General features: G+C 40.9%; 2 protein-coding genes across 13 annotated transcripts in view; both read left to right on the top strand.

Annotated features, from left to right (window-relative positions):
* Window positions 1–8381, top strand: part of LOC118393196 (AP2-associated protein kinase 1-like) — a 44693-nt gene extending 36312 nt beyond the window's left edge. For all 12 annotated transcript variants that reach the window (XM_035785623.2, XM_035785622.2, XM_035785629.2 and 9 more), the window contains one exon: window positions 741–8381. In XM_035785623.2, the coding sequence (XP_035641516.1) occupies window positions 741–1549 (809 nt within the window). In that variant the 3' untranslated portion in view covers window positions 1550–8381. The remainder of the gene's footprint in view (window positions 1–740) is intronic.
* A 7952-nt stretch (window positions 8382–16333) lies between these two features.
* LOC118394231 (NFU1 iron-sulfur cluster scaffold homolog, mitochondrial-like) lies at window positions 16334–19089 on the top strand. Its single transcript, XM_035787450.2, has 3 exons — window positions 16334–17506; window positions 17622–17838; window positions 17934–19089. Exons 1-3 carry the CDS (start codon window positions 17475–17477, stop codon window positions 17967–17969), a joined length of 285 nt encoding a protein of 94 aa, XP_035643343.1. The 5' UTR covers window positions 16334–17474; the 3' UTR covers window positions 17970–19089.
* The last annotated feature ends 5300 nt before the right edge of the window (window positions 19090–24389 follow it).

Genomic DNA, 24389 nt, shown 5'->3' with positions numbered 1-24389 from the left:
CTTAGAGCTACAGTTCTACCTCTTCTCTTACTCACACCCTGCCCAGCTCTTTGCCTTCTGAATGACTTTGAACTTTGCCCTACAATGGCTGCCACTAACCCTATACCTCTGGAGCTGCCGGCTAACTCCTGCTACCTGCACTACCAAGGTAAGACTGCCCCTGTTTCTGCCCCCCTCTCTCTTTGTTTCTGTGTCTGCTCCTGTGAGTCCTCTCACTCCTTCTTTCCATAGCTCTACTTCCTTCTTATCAAGTCCCTATATATTTATATAACTTACTAATTACAACCCTAAATCTGACATCATTACTTGCTCTGTAATGGTACATGGAATTGTTTTGATGAGGTATTGAGTGTATATGCTTAGAGAATGTTGCAGGTCTGCTGAAATCAATTAATGGAAACCATGTATTTTGTTGTGATGATGGTGCTGAATAGTCTTGTCTGTCACATTGTGTTGTACAGAGTAGAACATGTTGTGTTTTTGACGTAGTCGTGCTGGCTTGCTGCTGTTGGACCATTGTGCTGTTATTTCTGTTTCCATGGTGTTGTTTGCAGTAGAGCTGTAGTACTTGTCATTTTTGGGATTGACCTAATTGATGGTCCATTAGACCAAAGGACCACAGACCGTAGTGTTCAGAGCTGCGAGAGGTTTCTTAATGTCAACTCAGTTGCTGTATCATCTTGTCTCCATTTACACATCTCAAGTCTTATCCATTACTCTGTGCCTTCTCTCCTCTGCAGAGCTGAAAGGGGTGAGTAATGGTTACGCTGTGCTGGACGAGGGGGGTTCTGAAATTGAGCTGCCTGGAGAAGGTCACAGAGCAAACGAAGGCTGTATCCACTCCAGCGATGATGAGGAGGAAGATGAGAGAGTGAAGGAGGAACAGGGCAGGAGGGCCAGTGAGAGTGACGTGGTTCATGACTGCAGTGGCTCCAGACCTTTGCTGCTGGATTCAGATGAAGAGGAGGCGCAGGGGTCTGAATTACTCCTCCCATCCTCCCAGCCATCCCTATCACACCCACAACTCTCCACTTCCTCCCACCAACCTACCCCATCCCTCTGTGCCCCATCCCTGAATCATTCCCACCAGATGCCACAGCAAGCCAGGGTGGTTAAGGTTGTCCCTGATGTCTTCTTCAAATCCCCCTTCAGGATTGAACAAGAGGAGGCAGGCGACGTGTTCGCAAATGCCCCCTTCCAACGTCCCCCTGTTGTGGCTCAACAGCATCCAGACGTCTTCCTGCAGGCCCCCTTTGTGAAGCCCAAGACCCAGCACCTTCACCCAGCTGTGGTTCACCCTGTGGCCCCTGAACCAGCCCTCTTGAGCCAGGTGGCCACACAGCCTTTCCGCCCACAGGCCCTGGCTAAGTACTCCCGACACTTTGAGGGCCCCTTGCCTCACCAACCTGTGACAGCTCAGAGGGTGGTGTCCAATGTGAGCAGGCAAGCTGCTGTGGGCCCCTTAAACTCCTGGACTTCAGAGGTGAACTCAGTAGACCCCTTTGTCTCTGCGCCCTTTCACATCAAGGCCCCACAAGAAAAGCCCTGAAAGATCCCATCCTTCCCTACAGGGAAGCGGAGCCAGCATTGGAGCCCACACCTGTGCACACTACACTAAGGCATACACACTGCATGCTGTCACCTGCACCGGGGCTGGACTGCAAGGCAGCATAGAACTCTTAAGATCTTGTCCTTACAAACTTCGATCATTCTAGATATTGAGCAAGGTCATCAATGTGTTTTTTTGCTGCAGTAGAATTGAGGTGGGTCCTCATTTATAAATGCTGTGTATACACAAAATATGCCACAAAACATGCATGCAGCAGTTTAAGAAAAAGTTGTCATTTATAAAAACTGGACTTGACGTGAGAATGTGATTATCCTGCCTCCATGCGTATGCAGTTTCAAGTGGTTGAATTTTTGCAATGCAATTAAGTAGCATAGTAGCCTTGTGCATGAATACAGTGGCCTTCAGAAAGTATTCATACCCCTTGACTTATTCCACATTTAGTGAATTATGTGAAGCCTGAATTCTAAATGGATGTTTACCCATCTACACACAAGAACCTATGACAGTGAAAACATGTTTATAGAAATGTTGCTCATTTATTGAAAATTAAATACAGAAATCTCATTTACATAAGTATTCACACCCCTGAGTCAATACATGTTATAATCACCTTTGGCAGTGATTACAGCTGTGAGTCTTTATTAGTAAGTCTAAGAGCATTGCACACCGTAAATGTACAGTATTTGCACATTATATTGTTTGGTGATCATTGCTAGACAGACATTTTAAGTCTTGCCATAGATTTTCAAGCTGATTTAAGTCAAAACTAACTAGGCCACTCGGGAACATTCAGTGTTGTCTTGGCCTTCTGAAAGGTGAATTTGTCTGTTGGAAAGCAGACTGAGTCAGCTTTTCCTCTAGGATTTTGCCTGCGCTTACCTCTAGTATAATTTTATTCCCTAAAACTCCCTAGTCCTTGCCAATGACGAGCATACCCATCATGATGCAGCCACCACCATGCTTGAAAATATAGTCATACTCAGATGTGTTGTGTTGGATTTTCCTCAAATATAACGCTTTGTATTCAGGATATAAAGTAAATTTCTTTGCCACATTTTTGGCAGTTTCTTGCAAACAGGATGCATGTTTTGGAATATTTTTATTCTGTACAGGCTTTTGTCATTTAGGTTAGTCTTGTGGAGTAACTACAATGTTGATCCACCATGCTCAAAGGGATATTCAATGCTTGTTTATTTTGACCCATCTACCAATAGGTGCCTTGCTTTGCGAGGGATTTTAAAACCTCCCTGGTCTTTGTGGTTGAATATGTGTTTGAAATTCACTGCTCAACTGAGGGACTTTACACTTATCTGTATGTGTAGTGTACAGAGATGAGATGGTCACTAAAAAAATCCTGTTAAACTATTGCACAGTGTGAGTCCATGGAACTTGTGACTTAAGACTATTTTTATTTAGGTTGCCATAAAAGAGATGACTCGACATTTCAGCTTTTCATTTTTTTCTTAATTTTTTAACATTTCTAAAAACATAATTCAACTTTCACATTATGGGGTATTGTGAGTAGCCCAGTGAGACAATCTCAATTTAATTAATTTTAAGTTCAGGCTGTAAAATAAAATAGCCAAATGTGGAAAAATTCAAGGGGTGTGAATACTGAATTCTGAAGCCACTGTATATAATAATACTCAAATTCATAACAAAAACAGGTAGCTAAATATAACAAGATACAGTAATTTGTCATTAGTGAGATGAGCAAAAATCTACTTATTTTCTTTGCATTCTAAAATAATTAGAAAAGTCATTTTTCATTTCCATGACCATTTCATAATTAATTCCTCACCTTTTCTGACTAATGGCTTCATATTCACAAAATTGCCTAAAGCAAGTTATTATAGGCTCCAATTTAGCCCATTTCTCAATTAATTAAACCCACTTTACAATAGTAAATAGATTAGCTATTTCAAGTATTTTGCTCTATGCAATCCGACGTGAAGCTCAGTTTAACGGTAGAAGAGACGGTTCCTTTTCCATTAACGTTTGTAGGCTACCTCTGAATACTGTGCTGTCAAATTTCTCAGGTAGACAATATTTCATTTATAAACATGCATACACAGAGTACACGAAACATTAAGAACACCTTCCTAATATTAAGTTGCACCCCCCTTTTTGCCCTCAGAACAGCCTCATTTCGTCGGGGCATGGTCTCTACAAGGTGTCGAAAGCATTCCACAAGAATGCTTCCCACAGTTGTCAAGTTGGCTGGATGTTATTTGGGTGGTGGACCATTCTTGATACACACGGGAAACTTGAGTGTGAAACCCAGAAGCGTTGCAGTTCTTGACACATTGGTGCACCTGGGCTGGCACCTACTACCATACCCCGTTAAGAGGCATTTAACTCTTTTTGTCTTGCCCATTCACCCTCTGAATGGCACACATACAAACCATGTCTCAAATCCATCTTTAACGCGTCTCCTCCCCTTCAGCTACACTGATAGAAGTAAATGTAATAAATGACATCAATAAGGATTATAGCTTTTACCTGAAATTCACCTGATCAGTCTGTAATGGAAAGAGCAGGTGTTCTTAATGTTTTGTACACTCGGTGTATAGGCTTATCATAATCATTGCAGAATACATTCCTTACCTTTTCTGTCCAAGTTGAGTTCATATTTCTGACACAGCCATACAATAAATGCATTTAAACGCAGTTTTACACAATTCCTGACATTTAATCCTAGTAAAAAAATCCCTGTCTTAGGTCAGTTAGGATGACCACTTTTATTTAAAAAATGTGAAATGTCAGAATAGTAGAGAATTATTTATTTCAGCTTTTATTTATTTCATCATATTCCCAGTGGGTCAGAAGTTTACATAGACTCTATTAGTATTTGGTAGCATTGCCTTTAAATTGTTGAACTTGGGTCAAACGTTTTGGGTAGTCTTCCCACAATAAATTGGATGAATTTTGGCCCATTCCTCCTGACGGAGCTGAGTCAGGTTTGTAGGCCTCCTTGCTCGCACACACCTTTTCAGTTCGGCCCGCACATTTTCTATAGTATTGAGGTCAGGGCTTTGTGATGGCCACTCCAATGCCTTGACTTTGCTGTCCTTAAGCCATTTTGCCACAACTTTGGAAGTCTGCTTGTGGTCATTGTCCATTTGGGAGACCCATTTGCGACCAAGCTTTAAATTCCCGACTGATGTCTTGAGATGTTGCTTCGATTTTATCCACATAATTTTCCTCCCTCATAATGCAATCTATTTTGTGAAATGATACAGACCATGTCTCTTTCCTGAGCGGTATGACCGATGCGTGGTCCCATTGTGTTTATACTTGTGTACTATTGTTTGTACAGATGAACGTGGTACCTTCAGGCGTTCGGAAAATTCTCCCAAGAATGAATCAGACTTGTGGAAGTCTTTTTTTTCTTCTGTCTTTCTGATGTCTGTGCAAAAAAATACAGCCACAGGTACACCTCCAATTGACTCAAATGATTTCAGAAGCTTCTAAAGCCATGACATTATTTTCTGTAATTTTCAAAGCTGTTTAAAGGCACAGTCAACTTGGTGTATATACATTTCTAACCCACTGGAATTGTGATAGTGAAATAATCTGTCTGTAAACAATTGTTGGAAAAATTCCTTGTGTCATGTACAAAGTAGATGTCCTAACCGATTTGCCAAAACTATTAGAAATTTGTGGAGTGGTTGGAAAAACAAGTTTTTAATGACTCCAACCTAAGTTTATGTAAACTTCCGACTTCAACTGTATACTGCATATCCCGTTCTGGGCTCAACCGCTCAGATTTGACCCTCTGCTCTTATACTTAGTCCATTCCCCATTGCTCTGAGATGCCCAGTAAGAATTCCCATGACAGCTCTGGTCTCAGGGTGATGAGAGGAAGGCCTCCTTTAGTGGTTCCTCTGTGTCTTTACTTCCAAAATATCAGAAGTATATCTGATGAGCATTTTAGCCCATTGAGTGATGTACACTTTTTTTACTAGGTAGGTTAAATGTACCTCTAGCAGTGCGGTCATATTTGATAATGTATTATAATGTTAATCAGATGCTGGATTGTTTGAGTTTTAGCCTTTTTTTTTATCCTTCACTGATTGCTATCTTAGTCACTGTTAGTTGTTTTACATGGTCACGTGACTGTCAGTGCTACAAAAGTCAGCCTTATGTATCTACATGCAGGGCATACAGTACAGAACATACCTTAGAGGTGAAAGGTCAGAGTTTCTCCTTACGCTTGTCCTTTCTTGTGGGTGCCTCTGCTGTATTTGTTTGTTGGTTTACTTTAATTTTGGACTGAGCAGGTTGCTAATGCTGTAGAAGTGAAGCCTTAAGTCCTCCACTCTCACAATCAGCACTATCGGCAAAGTCACTCACAATCAGCACTATCGGCAAAGTCACTCCCAATCAGCACCTCTGCTTCACTCCCAATCAGCACCTCTGCTACACTCCCAATCAGCATCTAATGCTACGTTCACTGGAACTCTATACATTCACAATCATGTTCTCAATCCGCACTTCTACATTATACCTGCACTTGAGTCACCGATTCAAGATTTGTAAATGTGATGTAGTTAAGCCTTGTTCACACTGCAGGACTTAATGCTCAAATCGTTTTGGAATACTGTTTTGGAATACGGACTGTCCAAACAGCAAGTTACAAGTGACCATGTGTTCAGATAAGTCATTTCCTGACATGGCTATGCAAGTGTGTGAGTGCACAGTGTTATAGGGTGATTGGTGGTGCTCGTGCTTCTATCACTCAGAAGTTATGTAGCAAGCTAAGGTGACAACAATAGATGCAGTAAAGAGATCAATAGAATTTGACCAAAACAATGGAAAACGCGTAGGGGGGATGCCGTGGGGGAAAGATCCCACACTTTATTTGATTTATTAGGATCCCCCTTAGCCGACGCCAATGGCAACACCTAGTCTTACTGGGGTCTGACACAACGAAAAAGCCATTAAAATGTACATACATTTAAAAACATTAACATGTAGTGTATCAGTTACACACATGTCAGTACATACACACAAGTAGAATCACCTCATTTACTGCATGTAAGCCTGCCATTAACATTTCCCGTTGCTTTGAATGTTAATCATAATGTAGGAATACTTTTAGAGCTGCAAAGGATATAAGATGAACCAACTTTCAAAACAAGTCCTTTTTGGCTATCCACAGCAGTCAGCTAGGTAGCAGTTTAGCGTTCTAGTACATTCACTCATTTGTTTGTAAACAACAAGCTAGTTAGCTACCACATTCTTGTCATGTCAACAGTAGCTAGCAAGAAACAAGATATGCCAAATAACAGTAAAAACCACTTGATGACAAATTAGATTTGACCGTTCTGACTTAATTCGCATGGACAGGAATCAGATTTGTATCTGATTTCAAACCACCTACAAAGGTGTTTTCAAATGTGGCTTGAAATATGATTCCATGTGCTTTTTGGCTGTTCAGACTGCAGGAAAAATAAAAGATTAGACTTGGATATGCTGAAAAATAAGATTTGAGTCATTTCAAACTACCAGTGTGAACAAGGCTTTAGTTTAGACCGATGGCACCTCACACTATTTATACCTTTAAGAATCAGCACCCCCTAGCAGAACATACCAGAATAACTACAACCCTTGTCAAGCACCTCAAGCAAAACACAGTTGAACTGTAACTTTCACTTGTGGCGTCAGACACCTGCCTACACATGCTCAGAATACACATCCAAGTAAATGGTCAACACATGCTTTCATCATGCTCTTCTACACCAGATTTTGCATTCCTTCTGTTTTTGTTTTCTCCATAGCCATATGAAATGCTGATATGGTCTTCTGCTGACTATTCAATAACCTTGAAGCACTTTTCAATGTTTGCTATCCACGACTCTGCATATTACCTGGTCATGGTGGGGACCAATAGAGGTTTTAAACTACTTGATCCAAAGTAAGAACCGCTGTCTTAAAATTAGTTGTTAATTATTTGTTTTATTACTTTGTACAACACTTGTATATGTTTGTTAATCTGCAGTGCAAATGAAGAATGCACACTGCATCAGCAGTAATAATTTACTCGACAATAGTTTATTTTAGCAACTATAGTATTTACACAGTAGCTTTGATAGGAATTAGCTTGCAAAAAAACAAATAGTGTGCCAGAAGTTAGATTGTAATTTACTCTGCCAATTGTCCATTGTGCAACAACAAAAAACCAACATCTAATAGAACATACATTTAAAGACTTTCCAAACGTGGGTATGTTGTAGTAGACCCGCTTACCTCATGTCAAAATATAATTCCTGCAAGTGCACCGCCACACTTGCACACAAAAATAGCATGAACTTGTGGGCAACTTTTTATTTTGACATGAGGTAAGCAGAGAGGAACTGACCTCCAATGAACTGCACGGATCTACAAAGACCCACGTTTGGAAATGCTTTTTAATTATACGTTAAATTCATGTTCTTTAATTCCCCCTGCATAAAGACTATGCCTACAGACAATCGACAGAGTAAGTTGAAATTGAATTTTATTTAACTTCTGTCTTCCGGCTGACTAACATTTGTTTGCCAGCTAATTGCTATTGTGTGAAGTTTAGTTGTTATAATCGTTCTTTTGTATGTCAATTCCTGAACATAATATCAAGTCTTTGACTGTCTTTGATTTATGACTGACTTGTATAGGAAAGAACAGTGGCTGATTTATACAGCAAGCCTCACCTGCTGAAACCTAAAAGCACCCATATCAAAATACTTGTCATGCAAAGCTTGCATTTGATGAACACGAATTTGTTGTATGTCCTTCTGTAAAGATAAATAAATTAATGCAAAGCAAGTCATTTTAATAGTTTTAATTTATGTTGCATTTGTTTATGATCATGAGACACATCCATATGTAATGAATGTTATAAGATGCACCTTTCATCTACCTTGTGGTTGTGTATCATTATAGGAAGGCAATACACAATTTGCTTACATCAAAATACAAGGACGGTTTCCGCCCTCAGCGGAGTTTAAGGAAATTGAGTCACTGTTTAGAAACATCACAAACATGGTGACTTACAGGCAGGTCAGGAGGTTGTTGGGTATTTCTCTAAGAATTTCAAGTCTAAGTTTTCCTCTCTGTGGATTCGTTGAGTACTGAAGATATCTATTAAGCTGTAGGAATGCATGTTTTCACGTTATTTCTATCACTTCGTGTTCCTCAACTGATTAGTAAGTAAGCCGCTAGCTAACGTTAGCTAGCTATAGGAGCTCTTATCAGTTTCATAACCCACCGCATAAGGAGGTGGTTCTGATTTGTACGTTTGCTTCAAAAACAATAAAGGATTATGGTCCGTGAAGACCAGTATAGGCAAGGCACTGGAGCCCACATATACTTCAAAAAACTGTAAGGCTAGCAATGAAGCCAGCGTCTCTTGTTCAATGGTGGAGTAGCTTGACTGACACGAGTTGAACTTACGGGAGAAGAAACTGACGGACCGATCCACTCCATCTTCCTGCAAAAGAATTCCACCCACCCCCACTATACTAGCGTCAACCTCCAACTTAAAAAGCTTATCAAAGTTGGGGTGGCAAGCACTGGGACACTACAAAGTAGCGCTTTGGCAAACTTAAAAGCATAGTTACAGTCCTGGTACCACTTACATGGTACTTTGGGACTAAGCAGCGATGTATGGGGAGCTACTACTGTCAAAATTAGTAAAGAATGTATCTAGTACCCTACCATCCCCAGGAATCTGCGCAACTGGCGGCGAGTTGTGGGAGCAGGAAAAGCAACGATTGCTTCCACTTTGCCAGTTACTGGGCACACTTGACCACGCCCCACCTGCTTCCCTAAGTCTCACAGTAGCCTTCCCAAACTCACACTTGGCCAAATTGAGGGTTAAAAAAGCATTCTCCAACCGCTGAAACACACTTTTCAAGGTGATGTGATGATCAGACCAAGCAGACGAATGAATCACCACATCGTCAAGGTAAGCAGTACAATTGAAAACATCTGCGAACACAATGTTAACTGGGCACTGAAAAGTAGCAGGTGCAATACACATTCCAAATGGCATCACATTGTATTGTACGACATTATCAGGTGTAACGAAAGCCGAGATGTCAGAAGAGGCACCTGCCAGTAACCTTTTAGCAAATCTAATTTATGCAGCAGAGCCAATTCTATCAATGCAGTCATCTAAGCGTGGTAGAGGAAAATAATCAGACTTGGTAACGGCATTTACACGACGATAGTCCATACATAAGTGGGACATGCGTCAGCCTTAGGAACGAGAATACACAGGGAACTCCAGGAGCTGTTACTGGGTTTTGCCATGTCATTCTGTAATAAATAAGCTCCCTTTTCTTAGCATTAATCCGGTACGGATGCTGACGTATAGGAGCAGCATTCCCCACATCCACGTCATGTTCCAAGATGGACGTGCGACTTGGAACGCCCTGAAACACATTGAGAACTATTTATCAATAGGATAAGATCATTAGTTTGATTGTTATCCAAATGTTGAATTTGAGAGGTTAACTTTTTCAGCATCGCCAAATTATATAAGCATTACACTGCTGTAATGTATGGCGTAACTCCAACCCGTCCTCCTTATCCTCTTCTAGGTCCCAGCCAGGCTTCAGCACTACCGCAGCCACACTGGAGACGGAGCGCTGGACCTGCTTACCTGAGGAGCTGTCTGGAGAGTCACGTATATAATATGCTTTCAGCATGTTAACATGACACACACTGGAAGAACGCCTACGATCTGGGGTCTTTATCACATAATTGGTGTCACTGAGTTACTTTTCCACAAGATATGGCCCAGAAAAACGTGCCGACAGAGATGAGCCAGGGATTGGCAACAAAACTACAACTTGAACCCCTGGTGCAAAAGAACGGCCAACAGCATCTTTGTCATAATGTAACTTCATGCGTTTTTGAGACGAGGAGAGAGACTTTTGGGCTAACACACATGCGGCGTGCAGTCTCTCGCATCTTACTGACATAATCCAACACATTTTTAGGGGTGCTACTGGGTGTAGGAGATAGGATATGTTCCTTCAAAACTCTTAGCGGACTCTGTGGGGTGTGTCCAAACACAAGGTCAGCAGGGCTGAACCCTAAGGACTCCTGTATTGTTTCCCTGATAGCAAATAGGACAAAGGGCACCCCCTTATCCCAATCGGTACTGGTATCCATGCAATACTTGCGTAGCATCGCCTTTAGCGTCTGATACCAGCGTTCGAGGGCCCCTTGACTGGATGATACGGACTGGAGAACTGATGGGAAATACAGTGTCTTTAACACATTTGAGAACAGTTTTGACAAAGTTGGTTCCCTGATCAATTTGGATTACTTTAGGGAGTCCAAATGTAGAGAAGAACTTCACTATTGCCTTCATCACAGTCTTAGCCGTTATAGTACGGAGAGTCATAGCCTCTGGGTATCGAGTAGCACTGCACATTGTTAGTAAGAACTGGTTACCTGACCTGGTTTTCGGCAACAGACCTACACAATCGAGTATCACTCGTTCAAACGGTTCCCCCACCACAGGAATCGGGCAGAGCGGCGCACGAGGAACTGTTTGATTTGCTTTCCCAGTGAGTTGACATACATGACATGTTTTACAAAAGTGGACAACGTCAGACTTGAAACCCAGCCTGAAAAAATGTCAAAGGACTCTGTTATAAGTCTTTGTGATCCCCAAATGTTCGGAACACGCCTGGTCATGGGCGAGTGACAGCACCTGCTGTCAGAACGGTGTAGGAACAACCACTTGACACACTTCACTCAAGTCAATAACGGTGTCATGAGCTGCCCATTTACGCATCAAAACTGCTGCTTCCATAAAGTAGGTGGTCTCCTTAGTTTTAGCTTCCACAGTGGAAATTACCAAAGCAAAACACTTGTGAAGACAATGTTAAAAAGGAGACATCAATCACTTTCTCGGGTTGAAAGACAAAAGAATGTCATGTAGTTGGTGAGCGATTTCGCTTTCCCCTGCCTTGGTTTTTATCCCTGTAAAAACTATCGGCCTTGCAGAAGGAATACTCAGTGCATTGTCTTCTACTTCAACCTTCTCAAATATGGAACTAGTCAAATCCACCACATCATCTCCTAGCTTGCGAGATTGTGCCCTTGTTAAAACACAAGCAGGAAAAACATGGAGAAATGCTTGAACCAATTTATCATCTGTAGTTTTGATTTCTGGGTTGTCTACTACCTCTAACACAGGAGTGATGTTACCACCAGCGATATCATTTCCTAGTAGCAATGTGACTCCTTTTACTGGCAGTGTAGACACTACACCAACATGGAAATGTCCTGATACCAAGTCTGACACTGTGGACCCAGTGTAATGGTACAAGTGCGGTTTTTGTCTCTATACCCTATAATATCACATGCGAGCCACAATACGTTTCAGGAGACCAGGGTAAAGCATCAGTAACGATTACTGACTGCGCCGCCCGGTGTCTCGTAAGATTTGTATGTGCTTTTGATCTGCTTGTTCTCCAGTTTAGGAAACACAACTGGCAGAGATAAACGGAGCATAGATGGGATCCGGTTTCCTAAATGCTGAATCAATAACTCGGTCCAACGGACGAGCCAAAGACTGGACTAAACCCACGCTTTTCAATTTAGGGGATGGTGACAGGGACTGTTTTGGTGTATTTTTCAAAAAACGGGCAGTCCGCAATCATTTGACCCTTTTGGTGACAGTAAAAACCTTCACTGATTTTGTGAAAAGGCGGAAAAGCGACCCGATCGAGGCACTGATGTAATCATTCAGCCTTCAAAACGAAGTGCACCAAAGACAGTCTTGTGTGTCAAAGCGTACTCATCTGCCAACACTGCTGCCTGGGCCACTTTCTGTTCATTTAAATGAACTACAATTCTATCACGGAGGTTGCTTTTAAAATCCTCCAACAGCATCAACTCCCGAATATCAGCTAAGGTGTTAGCTTTGCTGGCTGAACCCCAGCGATTACACAGAGACTTTGTCCCTAGCAAACTCAACAAAAGTACGGTGAGAGGGTTTTTTGTGGACATACCCAGAAGATCCCTCCTCCTAACAAAGAAACTCTCGCTTTTAAAGCTGTAGGAGTCGGTAATTTAAAACAGCTGTATCTCCTGACGAGGGGGCGGGGTCAGAGCTCCAATCATCAATGGGGCCGACCAATCAGCTGCTTAGGACTTCAGGAAGCCATTTCCTGAAATACACACATATACAAACCAAACAACACAGAAACTGGGGAACGTAACAAGGATGGTGCCAGGTTTCCTCCAGACGTGACGCTTGGCATTCAGACCAAAGAGTTCAATCTTGGTTTCATCAGACCAGAGAATCTTGTTTCTCGTGGTCTGAGAGTCCTTTAGGTGCCTGCAAACTCCAAGCAGGCTGTCATGTGTCTTTTACTGAGGAGTGGCTTCCATCTAGCCACTCTACCATAAAGGTGCGATTGGTGAAGTGCTGCAGAGATGGTTGTTCTTCTGGAAGGTTCTCCCATCTCCACAGAGGAGCTCTGTCAGTGACCATCACGTTCTTGGTCACCTCCCTGACCAAGGCCCTTCTCCCTCGATTGCTCAGTTTGTCCGGGCAGCTGGCTCTAGGATGAGTGTTGGTGGTTCCAAACTTCTTCCATTTAAGAATGGAGGCCACTGTGTTTTGGGGGACCGTGAATGAATGCTTCAGACATTTTTGGTACCCTTCTCCAGATCTGTGCCTCAACACAATCTGTCTCTGATTTCTATAGGCAATTCCTTGGACCTCATGGCTTGGTTTTTGCTCTGACATGCACTGTCAACTGTGGGAACTTATATAGACTGGTGTGTACCTTTCCAAATCTTGTCAAATCAATTGAATTTACCACAGGTGGACTCCAAGTTAGAGAAACATCTCAAGTATGGTAAATGGGAACAGGATGCATCTGAGCTCAATTTAGAGTCTCATAGCAAAGGGTCTGAATACTTAGGTAAATAAGTTAATCGTGCTTTTATTTTGAACACATTTGAAAACATTTCTGAGCTTGTTTTTGCTTTGTCATTATGGAGTATTGTGTGTAGATTGAGGAATGTATTTGGTTTTATCCATTTTAGAGTAAGGCTGCAACGTAACATTGTGGAAAAAGTCAAGGGGTCTGAACTTCCTGAATGCACTGTATATATTTTATAATATGACAATCATGGCTTAGAATGCACCGTTTCTGACTTCTTATTCAGACAGATATAGATCTGGAATAGAAGTTAATCAAACCTGACGTATTTGCTGCAATTATGGACTTTTTCACCTCTGGACTTCCTGTTGTCAATGAGGAGGACACCCCTCGTGCAGATACAGGCATGGAGCAAACACAATCACTGTATAAGGCTTTGCAAGACATGCACTTAACATAGGATAGGCTTTATAACAAGGATATATACAGTGGGGTCACAAATTGACACCCCTGATAAAGATCAGCAATAATGACAACGTACAATCAATAATTAAAGTGCTGAACTGTATTGTATGCTAAAAAAAAGGTAAATTAAAGAGATTTTGTTAAACAAGTAATACTTTTTCCCACAAAGGTATGGATCAAAATTGACACCCCTAAAGATTCTTATAAATAAAGTAGTCAAGTTCATTTGGTCCCATATTCCTGGCACGCATCCAGCTTGTGACTTGCACACACTTATTGGATGCATTTGCAGTTGGTTTTGGTTGTTTGACTATTTTGTATCCAATGGATAAATAATACATTGTCATTTTGGAGTAACTTTTTTATAGTAAATAAAAATAGAATGTTTCTAAACACTACATTAATGTGGATGGTACCGTGGTTACGGAAAATCCTAAATGAATCGTGAATAACGTGAGAAAGTTAGAGGGTCAAATATCATACCCCCAAGACTTGCTAACCTCCCCTGTTATTGGTAATGGTGAGAAGTTAGCATGTCCCCCTATTGAAGTCGTACCTCATTCGAATCCATGTGGGATAATCACTGTCTATCATCAGTACCAGAAGTGGTCTATATATTCTAGCAAGCAATGAAGAAAACAGTGCGACTTGCACAGTGCATGCCTTCTGCTAGTCTTGTAGCTAGCTAGTTTGTAACCTGATGAAAAGAGGGCAAGTTGGCCATTGTTCGTTAATGAATTCTAGTATAGAGTATAACGTGACGTTGTGCCAAGTGGTAACATCAATGATAGGAATTATGGCGTGATAAACTGTCAATCGGGTAGCTAGCAATGGCTAGTTAATGTTAGCTAGCTACGCTAAGTTAGCTAGGTACTAATTGGAAATGGGTGTGTAGCACACGGTTTATACACATCAAAATGCTTAGCCGCTCTCATGTCAAACATGGATGCTACCATGACTAAGAATGTGAATAGTGAATAGTGAGAAAGTTACAGCGGGTCAAAGACCCTACCCCCAAGACATGCTAACTTCTCAAAATGACCAATAACAGCGGATGTTAGCATGTCTTGGGTCTATGATATTAGACCCTCTGTAACTTTCTTAATCATCATTATTAATGATTAATTCAGAATGTTCTATAACCATGGTACAATACACACACACACAGTGTATATATACAGTACCTTTGGAAAGTGTTCAGATCCCTTGACTTTTTCCACATTTTGCTACAATAACCTTATTCTAAAATGAATGAATTAAATAAAAATCCTCAGCAATCTAGACCCAATACCTCGTAATGACAAATTAAAAACAGGTTTTGAGAAAATGTCTAAATATAAAACTATTTGCATATAGTACCAGTCAAAAGTTTGGACATCTACTCATTCCAGGGTTTTTCTTTATTTTTACTATTTTCTACATTTGAAAATAATACTGAATACTTCAAGTATGAATAGATCAAGTTACTACACGGAATCATGTAGTAACCAAAAAAGTGTTAAATAAATCTAAATATATTTTATATTTGAGATTCTTTGCCTTGATGACAGCTTTACACACTTGGCATTCTTTCAACCAGCTTCATGGGTAATCACCTGGAAGGCGTTTCAATAAACATGTGTGCCTGTGGAATTTCTTTCCTTAATGCGTTTTGAGCCAATCAGTTGTGTTGTGACAAGGTATGGGTGGTATACAGAAGATGGGCCTATTTGGTAAAAGACCAAGTCCATGTTATGGCAAGAACAGCTCAAATAAGCAAAGAGAAATGACAGTCCATACTTAAATTAAGACATGAAGGTCAGTCAATCTGGAAAATGTCAAGAACTTTTAAAGTTCCTTCAAGTGCAGTCGCAAAAACCATCAAGCGCAATGACGAAACTAGCTCCCATGAAGACTGCAAGCAGAAAGGAAGACCCAGAGTTACCTCTGCTGCAGGGGATACGTTTATTAGAGTTACCAGCCTCAGAAATTGCTGTCCAAATAAATGCTTCACAGAGTTCAAGTAACAGAAACATCTCAACATCAACTGTTCAGAGGAGACTGTGTGAATTAGGCCTTTGTGGTCAAATTGCTGCAAACAAACCACTACTAAAGGACACCAATAAGAAGAAGATACTTGTTTGAGACAAAAAACACGAGCAATGGACAATAGACGGGTGGAAAATTTGATATTATTGGTTCTGTGTCTTTGTGAGACGCAGAGTAGGTAAATGTATGTGTGGTTCCCACCGTGAAGCATGGAGGAGATGTGATGGTGTGGAGGTGCTTTGCTGGTGACATTGTAATTTATTTATAATTCAAGACACACTTAACGAGCATGGCAACCACAGCATTCTGCAGCAGTACGCCATATCATCTGCTTTGGGCTTAATGGGACTATCATTTGTTTTTCAACAGGACAATGACCCAACACACCTCCAGGCTTTGTAAGGGCTATTTGACCAGTGGAGGCTGTGCTGCATCTGATGACCTGGCCTCCACAATCACCCGACAACAACCCAATTGAGATGGTGTGGAATGAGTTGGACCGCAGAGTGAAGGAAAAGCAGCCAACAAGTGCTTGGCATACTGTATGTGGGAACTCCTTCAAGACTGTTTGAAAAGCATTCCAGGTGAAGCTGGTTGAGAGAATGCCAAGAGTGCAAATCTGTCAAGGCAAAGGGTGGCTCCTTTGAAGAATCTCATAAAATGTTAGTTACTACATGATTCCATAGGTGTTATTTCATTGTTTTGATATCTTCACTATTATTCTACAATGTAGAAAATAGTAATAATAAAGAAAAAAATGTGTCAACTTCTGACTTGTACTGTAAGTATTCAGACCCTTTGCTATGAGACTCCAAATTGAGCCCAGGTACATCCTGTTTACATTGATTTGGAAAGGTACACACCTGTCTATAGATGGTCCCACAGTTGGTGCATGTCAGAGCAAAAACCGAGGAACCTTCCTGAAGGACAACCATCTCTGCAGCACTGCACCAATCAGGCCTTTATGGGTGTGGCTAGATGGAAGCCACTCCTCAGTAAAAGGCACATGACTGCCTGCTTGCAGTTTGCCTAAAGGCACCTAAACACTCAGACAATGAGAAACAGGATTCTCTGGTCTGATGAAACCATGATTCAACTCTTTGGCCTGAATGCGAAGCATCATGTTTGGAGGAATCCTGGCACCATCCCTACGGTGAAACATGATGGTGGCAGCATTATGCTGTAGGTATGTTTTTCAGTGGCAGGGACTGGGAGACTAGTCAGGATTGAGGCAAGGTGCCTAAGGTGCTTCAACAAAAAACTGAGTAAAGGGTCTGATTACTAATGTAAATGTGATGTATATTTTATAAATTCGCTAACATTTCTTAACCTGTTTTTAGTTTGTCATTATCGGGTATTGTGTGTAGATAGATGAGGTCAAAAAAACAAATTCATTTTAGAATAAAGCTGTAACAAAACGTGGAAAATTTGAAGTGGGCAGTAAGTATATGTTTGCATGAACTGTTCCCTTTGTCTTCACAGCAACCTCAGATGATGATGATGAGGTGATTACTATGATCAAAGAGCTTCTGGATACCCGAATCAGGTATTATTAGTTGTTCTATTTAGCCTTTTTCTGACATCTCCCTGTTCTCAGAAGTGTCTCTTTGCTCATTGCAGTATCGGTATGTATCAGGCTTAACTCATGTGGCTTCCCCCAGGCCCACAGTGCAGGAGGATGGTGGAGATGTCCTGTATTGCGGCTTTGAGGATGGCATTGTGAAGCTGAAGCTGCAGGGATCCTGCACCAGTTGCCCCAGCTCCATGGTCACACTGAAGAGTGGCATCCAGAATATGTTGCAGTTCTATGTCCCTGAAGTGGAAGGGGTAGAGCAGGACAAAATAACTTGCCTGTCGGTCCAGTTCTCAATTTCACAGGTCTAACCTAACATTTCATGTTCTTTTCACAAGACCAACCTAACATTTCATGTTCTTTTCACAAGACTAACCTAACATTTCATGTTCTTTCCCAGGTGAAGGATGAGCAAGAGGAAGTTGTCCAAGGTTGAGTCCAATGGAATCGACTGACTCTACAGACATTCTTCTTACCCTCTCCCCTCCAGCACCCACTCCTGACTCCATCCTATAGTGGATTAATGAGCATCGTAGAGTCCTGTCTAAAGCACAGCAGTGGTAAAAGAAGAACTGCAGGGTTATTTGGAGAGATTTCTCATTGAACTTCATAGCAATTCTCAGAGATTGTCAGCTGTTAAGTCATTCTGGCTATGTGTTTCAGTGGGTAAGATGTACTGTCTTTGTCCTGCTGCTTGCTTTGAAAGGCTTCTCAGGTGAAGGATTCCAGCTTGTCTGACGATTCATTTATTACAGTTTCTAGTATTATCACACCATATAACTCAGTAAGTATTGGTTATTACAGGCCCAATGCAGCCGTTTGTATATGCTTATCACCTCATTTCTGGGTAACAATTAAGTACCTTACTGTAAAAGATTTCCATTCAAATGGGCAAAATAGCTTTTTAGCAAAAAACGACATCAAGTAAGGATTTTGCAAAGGGGAGAATAGAGAACTAGCTGTCATTGTCAGAGAGGTTTGAAGCTCTTTATTGGTCTATTAATTTACCGCATGGTGATGTCACCATGGAAAGCAGAAACTCCCACACATGCAAACCTGCTGTTTAGAAAGTCCTGTGTAGATTGTATTTTCAACCAGCAGCTATCAGGAAATAACACTGATAAATTGTTTCACTCCTTTACAGTGTTTGGTTCATCAGCTGTTGTTCAATATATACATTTGGACTGCACTGAGCCTTTTAAAAAGCACAACTCCATCCATATACAACACAAATGTGCACATTGTATAATGTAAATAAATAAAATGCATTGAATTAAGTATGAAATTATTTTCTTTAATGCATTGAATGTAGTTCTTTCTTGAACTGCACTGTTGGTTCAGAGCTTGTAAATACACATTTAAAGTCTACACGTTATATTCGGCGCATGTGACAGTTTGATATGATTTGAAATTGCCAACCAAATAATCTGTCAACCTGACAGGGAAATGGTGCACAGATGGAGTATGGTCTGGAGGAAAGCTTGAGTTTGTGTTGGTTTTTAACTATGTTATTATTATGTGAATGTATAATAAGCTATTAAAAACACCTCTATAAATTATACATTTTTGTTGGGAATTTATCATCCACTAACACATCTCTGTCCAGTCCACGATCTGTTAAAATAAGGTAGATCTAAAGTAACAAACAAATATGGTGACAAACATTTTATCAAACTAAACTGGGAATAAATATGGTTATTTTGAATAAATACAGTTAGTACTAGTAACCACAGACATAAACCCCACCTATTTCAATGTTATATTTTTAAATGTGATTTTAAAACTAACCTTAACAAACTGCTAATCTTATGCCTAACCTAAACCTTATATTGAGACCAAAACAGCAAATGTTAGTTTTCATGATTTTTTTACGATAATATAGCCACCAATAAATATTGGTTGGTTGGTTGACACTTCACAAATGTACTTTCCATCTCCTTTTTTTTGTTTTTATTTATTTTTTATTATTATTAACAACAAATCAATACAGCGAGTACATGAGGGAACACAAGTATATATAGATTAATGGACAATTGACCTAGGGGGTACAATATCACATTACACAAAGACCTTAAGGGACATGCATACACATACAATTCTAACAGCTTTTTTGTTAGTAGAGTATTTAATTGTCTTAAAATACAGTTCAATGTATTTTTGTAGGGTAAGAAAGTGTTTTTTTGTTTGTAAATTTACATTTGTGAATATGGAATTTGGCCAAAAGAATAATGAAATTAATTAAATAAAAATGTTTCAGCTTATTTATATCGTAGGTAAAGAATTCAAGCAGAACATCTCTCCACAATAGTGTAAGACCTTCATAAAAGTGTTCAATTATAAATCTACTGATGTCTTGCCACAGTTTTCTTACATGAATACAATGCCAAAAAAAGATGCAACACTGTTTCTGGGTGGTCATTACAAAAGGAGCCATTTGAGTTGATGTTTTCCTTAAACTTCTTCATATAGTGGTTGGCAGGATAATATTTATGAATAATTTTAACAGAAACTTCCTTAATTTTGTTAACAAGTAGGTATGTGTGTGGCAACATCCAAACTTTTTTCCAACAGATATTATCAATAAATCCATTCCAATAAGGCATGACATAAGGTATAGATAGATACAACATCCTGCTGAAACAAGGTTCGTATCGCTCTGTTGTTGAATGGACCAAAAGAGAAACAAATCTTTCCTACTGATGAGTCAACAGGGTCAATAGAAGGTAGGCTCTGAGGGTCAGGTCTTGACACGTTCCTGAATAATAGAGCAACACATGAGGGAATGGCATCTAAAACAATTGTAAAATCTTTAGGTGTTACAGGGACCTTGTAAAGTGATAAGAATTCCTTATAACTGAGTAAAATACCCTCTGCATTTACCAGTTGGCTCACCAATAGGATATTATTTCAGAAACAATATTCTAAAAACAGTATTTTTATAGTATTACAGTATTTTTATACAATATATCCCGATTATTCCATATATAATATATGTGTGGAGAAAATGTGTGTTTATAAATGAAAGACCATGACAAGAAAACATGCCGATGAAAAGCAGAAAGTTTCACTGGAACTTATATTATAATTTCAAAACAACATGAAGTTAAGGCCACCAAAGGTAGATGAGGAATAAAATTCCAGTTAGAAGTGGGTCTTCTTAGGAATTGTTTTATCCAATTGATCTTAAAATTATTATTTACGGTAATAAAGTCCAGTCCACCATTCTCATAAGTGTTCATTACAACAGTTTACCTAATGTAATAGGTACGGTTTCTCCACAGAAAGTTGAAAAGCATCTGGTCTATCTCCTTGCTTATTTAACTGTCAAGATATAAAGATAGAGCGCCATATGTTAGTCTAGAGATACCTTCAGCCTTGGTTATTAGGACTCTTCCTTTTAAAGATAAGTCCCTCTGTAGCCATTGATATAGCTTCTTCTGGGGATTTTTAATAAGAGGGTTAAAATTTAGTAAGCCTCTAGACTCCTGATCCTTTTAATGGTTATGCCTAAATATGTAAGTTCTTCTTTTACTGGAATACCATAATATGTATGGTTATAAGACAATATACACAATATTTGACAGCCATGAGTTCACATGTATTAATGTTAAGATATAGACCAGACGCTTTGGAAAAGGATTGTATCATATTGATTGATATGGGAATTTGGTTAGCGTCTTTCAGAAAAAGTGTAGTATTGTCAGCCAGCTGGCTTATAATAATTTATTTGCCAGCTATTGAAATACCTTGTACAGGACTATTATTTAAAGAATTTGCAAAAGTTGGGTGATTAATAAAAACAGGTACGGAGAGATAGGACAACCTTGCCTAATTCCTCTCTTTAACTCAAATCTAGGTGAGGTGCCATATTTCAATTTGATAGAGCTGTTATCATTTGCATAGAGTCTTAATAGCCTTACAGAAAAAAATCCCCAAAGCCAAGTCTCTCAAGGGAGTGGAAGAGGAACTGATGCTCTACTGTGTAAAATGCTTTATAAAAATCTATAAATAATATGAAGCTATCCTCGGTTATTAGGTCTGAGTAGTCAAGTATGTCTAATACTAGTCTGACATTGTTAGAAATATGTCTGTTCCTCATGAAGACTGTGCTTCATCAATGATTGCATCCAGGACTTCTTTAATTATTTTTGCAAGTACTAAGGCTAATATCTTATAGTCATTATTAAGAAGACAAATTGGACGCCAGTTATCGATGAGCAGCACTTATTTTTTAAGCTTAGGTATCAGTGTTATTAACCCCTGACTCATTGTAGGAGGGAGAACATTGTTTTTAATACTCTCTAAAAAGACTTCAAATAGTAAGGGAGCTACTTGTTCAGAAAATCATTTGTGAAATTCTGATGTAATTCCATCAACACCTGGTGATTTATTGTTCTTTAGATGTTTGATAGACTCTATAATCTATTCAACTTTGATTGGTTTATCACACTGTTTAGATTCTATATCACTGATAGAGTGAACATTATTCAGTTAGTTAAAAAAACATATCTGTGGATTCCTGACTGTACGTAGAGCTATACAATTTTCTATAAAAATTGCTACAGTATTTAGCGATTCATTTTTGGTCATCTGTAATAACACCATCAATGTTTAACTTATGGATAGTGTTACTTTTAGAGTGAAATTTCTCAAGTCTAAAGAAATAGGATGAATTCTGTTCTCTCTCCTCAATCCATTTTTCCAAGATCTAATAAAGGCTCCTTCTGCTTTTAATCTATATATATTATCCAGTTTATTTTGTAACTTAATTAGTTCCATCTTCTCCTCCCTGAGAGGCCGGCTGGGGACCTCTGAGAAAGGGAAATTATCTTAATGATCACCTTGTCCTCCTCAGCTCTTCTGGTCTAAGCAAGATTACTACCATATTTTCTAAGGTATGGTATTTAAATTTAAAGATTTAAAGAGAATTTAAAGAGAATTTCACCTCTCACAGTTCTGGGCGACTTTAACCTCCCCACGTCTACCTTTGACTCATTCCTCTCTGCCTCCTTCTTTCCACTCCTTTCCTCTTTTGACCTCACCCTCTCACCTTCCCCCCCTACTCACAAGGCAGGCAATACGCTCGACCTCATCTTTACTAGATGCTGTTCTTCCACTAACCTCATTGCAACTCCCCTCCAAGTCTCCGACCACTACCTTGTATCCTTTTCCCTCTCGCTCTCATCCAACACTTCCCACACTGCCCCTACTCGGATGGTATCGCGCTGTCCCAACCTTCGCTCTCTCTCCCCCGCTACTCTCTCCTCTTCCATCCTATCATCTCTTCCCTCTGCTCAAACCTTCTCCAACCTATCTCCTGATTCTGCCTCCTCAACCCTCCTCTCCTCCCTTTCTGCATCCTTTGACTCTCTATGTCCCCTATCTTCCAGGCCGGCTCGGTCCTCCCCTCCCGCTCCGTGGCTCGACGACTCATTGCGAGCTCACAGAACAGGGCTCCGGGCAGCCGAGCGGAAATGGAGGAAAACTCGCCTCCCTGCGGACCTGGCATCCTTTCGCTCCCTCCTCTCTACATTTTCCTCCTCTGTCTCTGCTGCTAAAGCCACTTTCTACCACTCTAAATTCCAAGCATCTGCCTCTAACCCTAGGAAGCTCTTTGCCACCTTCTCCTCCCACCTGAATCCTCCTCCCCCCCCTCCCCTCTCTGCAGATGACTTCGTCAACCATTTTGAAAAGAAGGTCGACGACATCCGATCCTCGTTGCTAAGTCAAACGACACCGCTGGTTCTGCTCACACTGCCCTACCCTGTGCTCTGACCTCTTTCTCCCTCTCTCTCCAGATGAAATCTCGCGTCTTGTGACGGCCGGCCGCCCAACAACCTGCCCGCTCGACCCTATCCCCTCCTCTCTTCTCCAGACCATTTCCGGAGACCTTCTCCCTTACCTCACCTCGCTCATCAACTCATCCCTGACCGCTGGCTACGTCCCTTCCGTCTTCAAGAGAGCGAGAGTTGCACCCCTTCTGAAAAAACCTACACTCGATCCCTCCGATGTCAACAACTACAGACCAGTATCCCTTCTTTCTTTTCTCTCCAAAACTCTTGAACGTGCCGTCCTTGGCCAGCTCTCCCGCTATCTCTCTCAGAATGACCTTCTTGATCCAAATCAGTCAGGTTTAAAGACTAGTCATTCAACTGAGACTGCTCTTCTCTGTATCACGGAGGCGCTCCGCACCGCTAAAGCTAACTCTCTCTCCTCTGCTCTCATCCTTCTAGACCTATCGGCTGCCTTCGATACTGTGAACCATCAGATCCTCCTCTCCACCCTCTCCGAGTTGGGCATCTCCGGCGCGGCCCACGCTTGGATTGCGTCCTACCTGACAGGTCGCTCCTACCAGGTGGCGTGGCGAGAATCTGTCTCCTCACCACGCGCTCTCACCACTGGTGTCCCCCAGGGCTCTGTTCTAGGCCCTCTCCTATTCTCGCTATACACCAAGTCACTTGGCTCTGTCATAACCTCACATGGTCTCTCCTATCATTGCTATGCAGACGACACACAATTAATCTTCTCCTTTCCCCCTTCTGATGACCAGGTGGCGAATCGCATCTCTGCATGTCTGGCAGACATATCAGTGTGGATGACGGATCACCACCTCAAGCTGAACCTCGGCACGACAGAGCTGCTCTTCCTCCCGGGGAAGGACTGCCCGTTCCATGATCTCGCCATCACGGTTGACAACTCCATTGTGTCCTCCTCCCAGAGCGCTAAGAACCTTGGCGTGATCCTGGACAACACCCTGTCGTTCTCAACTAACATCAAGGCGGTGGCCCGTTCCTGTAGGTTCATGCTCTACAACATCCGCAGAGTACGACCCTGCCTCACACAGGAAGCGGCGCAG

The sequence above is a fragment of the Oncorhynchus keta genome, chromosome 14 (assembly GCF_023373465.1).
Source record: "Oncorhynchus keta strain PuntledgeMale-10-30-2019 chromosome 14, Oket_V2, whole genome shotgun sequence".
Classification (NCBI taxonomy): domain Eukaryota; kingdom Metazoa; phylum Chordata; class Actinopteri; order Salmoniformes; family Salmonidae; genus Oncorhynchus; species Oncorhynchus keta.
This window is presented reverse-complemented; position numbering and strand designations above follow the sequence as displayed.

What these genes read in the sequence shown, in the direction of transcription:
- LOC118394231 (XM_035787450.2), top strand. Translation starts at nt 17,475, where the DNA reads ATGATCAAAGAGCTTCTGGATACCCGAATCAG. An exon ending in CTTCTGGATACCCGAATCAG is followed by an intron (nt 17,507 to 17,621) that starts GTATTATTAGTT and finishes GGCTTCCCCCAG; the next exon opens with GCCCACAGTGCAGGAGGATG. An exon ending in TCCAGTTCTCAATTTCACAG is followed by an intron (nt 17,839 to 17,933) that starts GTCTAACCTAAC and finishes GTTCTTTCCCAG; the next exon opens with GTGAAGGATGAGCAAGAGGA.